The sequence below is a fragment of the Penaeus vannamei genome, chromosome 22 (genome assembly GCF_042767895.1).
Source record: "Penaeus vannamei isolate JL-2024 chromosome 22, ASM4276789v1, whole genome shotgun sequence".
In the NCBI taxonomy this organism is placed as follows: Eukaryota; Metazoa; Arthropoda; class Malacostraca; order Decapoda; family Penaeidae; genus Penaeus; species Penaeus vannamei.
Window position 1 is genome coordinate 31,583,856 of NC_091570.1, and position 1,707 is coordinate 31,585,562.

Consider the following 1,707-nt stretch of genomic DNA (forward strand, 5'->3'; position numbering starts at 1 on the left):
AGTAAACAAACTAACAAATGTATTTCCTTTAAGTATCCACAGCGTTTTTCAGTAAAAAGGGATAATGGAAGAAGAAGAACAAGAAGAAAAACAAAAAAACTAAGCGAGCAACTGTGATTACGAAAAATGGGGTCACTGGGAGTGCGAGAGGAAAGAGAGAGAATGGAAGTATATAAGGAGGAACTTGACTGGACGAACCAGCATCTTCTATTCCACCATGAAGCTCTTGGTGAGTGGTACTTACTAGTCCGCACGCTGAAATAAGAGGGATGTAGTAATAGTAAAGTTTTGTTAATTCACAAAAGCCTTTCTACAAACAGGCTCCTGTGAGCATACTTCCTGGTACAAAGTAACATAAGCACCCAAATATTAACACACGCATATATATTCAGACAAACAGAGGGTGTGTAATGCGAAAATATTACAAAATTGAAATAGTGCCCTTGCAAAATAATATCCACGCCCCTTTTATTTTTACAGGTTCTCTCGGCACTCGTGGTCGCAACTTACGCGGCACCTCAGGGCTACAATATAGCCTCGCCATCGGGAAGTGGATTCTCCCATGGTGGAGGTCACTCATCTGGAAGTGGCATTTCTAGCGGAGTTTCCGGTGGAGGATTCTCAAGTGGCGGTGGAATCTCTGGCGGAGGATTCTCAAGTGGCGGTGGAATCTCTGGCGGAGGATTCTCAAGTGGCGGTGGAATCTCTGGTGGAAGTAGCATTTCTAGCGGAGTTTCTGGTGGAGGATTCTCCAGTGGCGGTGGAATCTCTGGCGGAGGATTCTCAAGTGGGGGTGGAATCTCTGGTGGAGGATTCCCAAGTGGTGGTGGAATCTCTGACGGAGGATTCTCCGGTGGAAGCAGCGGTGGATTTGGTGGAGGATCTGGAGGTTCCGCTGGTGGGTGTCGTGATGGAGAGATCCTGCATGTGGATGGATCCTGCGTTGTTCCTGTAATCACCAGAAATGTGTTTGTGTATGATGCTCCTGAACAATCTCAGCAGCCAAGCGGTCCACCACCAAGTGTCCCACCACCAAGAGTTGACCATAACGTTCTGTTCGTGCGTCTTCCTGAAGGAGGAGCAGGACCTGAACCCATCATTGTTCCTCCACCAAGGCAAGAGAACATCGTGTATGTCCTGAACAAGAACGACGGAGCAGGAGGCCAGCGAGTAATCGAGGTTACTGCTCCTCCAGCTACCAATCCCGAGGTGTACTTTGTCAACTACGAAGAGGGAGAGAACCCAACTCTTCCTATTGGTGTGGATCTTGAGACTGCTCTCAACGCTGCCGCAAGTGCTGGCGGTCAAGTGATCGGAGGCGCTGGAGGAGCAGGTGGCTTTGGAGGCGATGGAGGATTTGGCGGTAGTGGAGCAGGTGGTATTGGAGGAGATGGAGGATTTGGCGGTAGTGGAGCAGGTGGTTTTGGAGGCGATGGAGGATTTGGTGGTAGTGAAGCAGGTGGTTTTGGAGGAGATGGAGGATTTGGGAGAAGTGGAAGTGGAGGATTTGGCAGTGCAGGTGGGGTAAGTGGAGGTTTCGGTGGCGTAAGTGGAGGAAGCGGAGGCTTTGGTGGAAGTGGAGCAGGAGTTAGCGGAGGATTTGGAGGAAGTGGAAGCAGTGCTGGTACTCCATCCACTTTATATTCTGGTCCTTAAACATAAAGAAGAAATAATTTCAACTTTCCAAGTATTGACCTTTATGCCAAT

At 48.8% G+C, this 1,707-nt stretch overlaps 1 protein-coding gene across 1 annotated transcript in view; it reads left to right on the plus strand.

Annotated features, from left to right (window-relative positions):
* The first annotated feature begins 205 nt into the window (after positions 1-205).
* LOC113810456 (uncharacterized) overlaps positions 206-1,707 on the plus strand; it is a 1,564-nt gene continuing 62 nt past the window's right edge. The window contains exons 1-2 of the mRNA XM_027362134.2: positions 206-229; positions 481-1,707. The exon at positions 481-1,707 is cut by the window's right edge and continues 62 nt beyond it. Coding sequence (XP_027217935.2) covers positions 218-229; positions 481-1,656 — 1,188 coding nt within the window. The 5' untranslated portion in view covers positions 206-217 and the 3' untranslated portion in view covers positions 1,657-1,707. The remainder of the gene's footprint in view (positions 230-480) is intronic.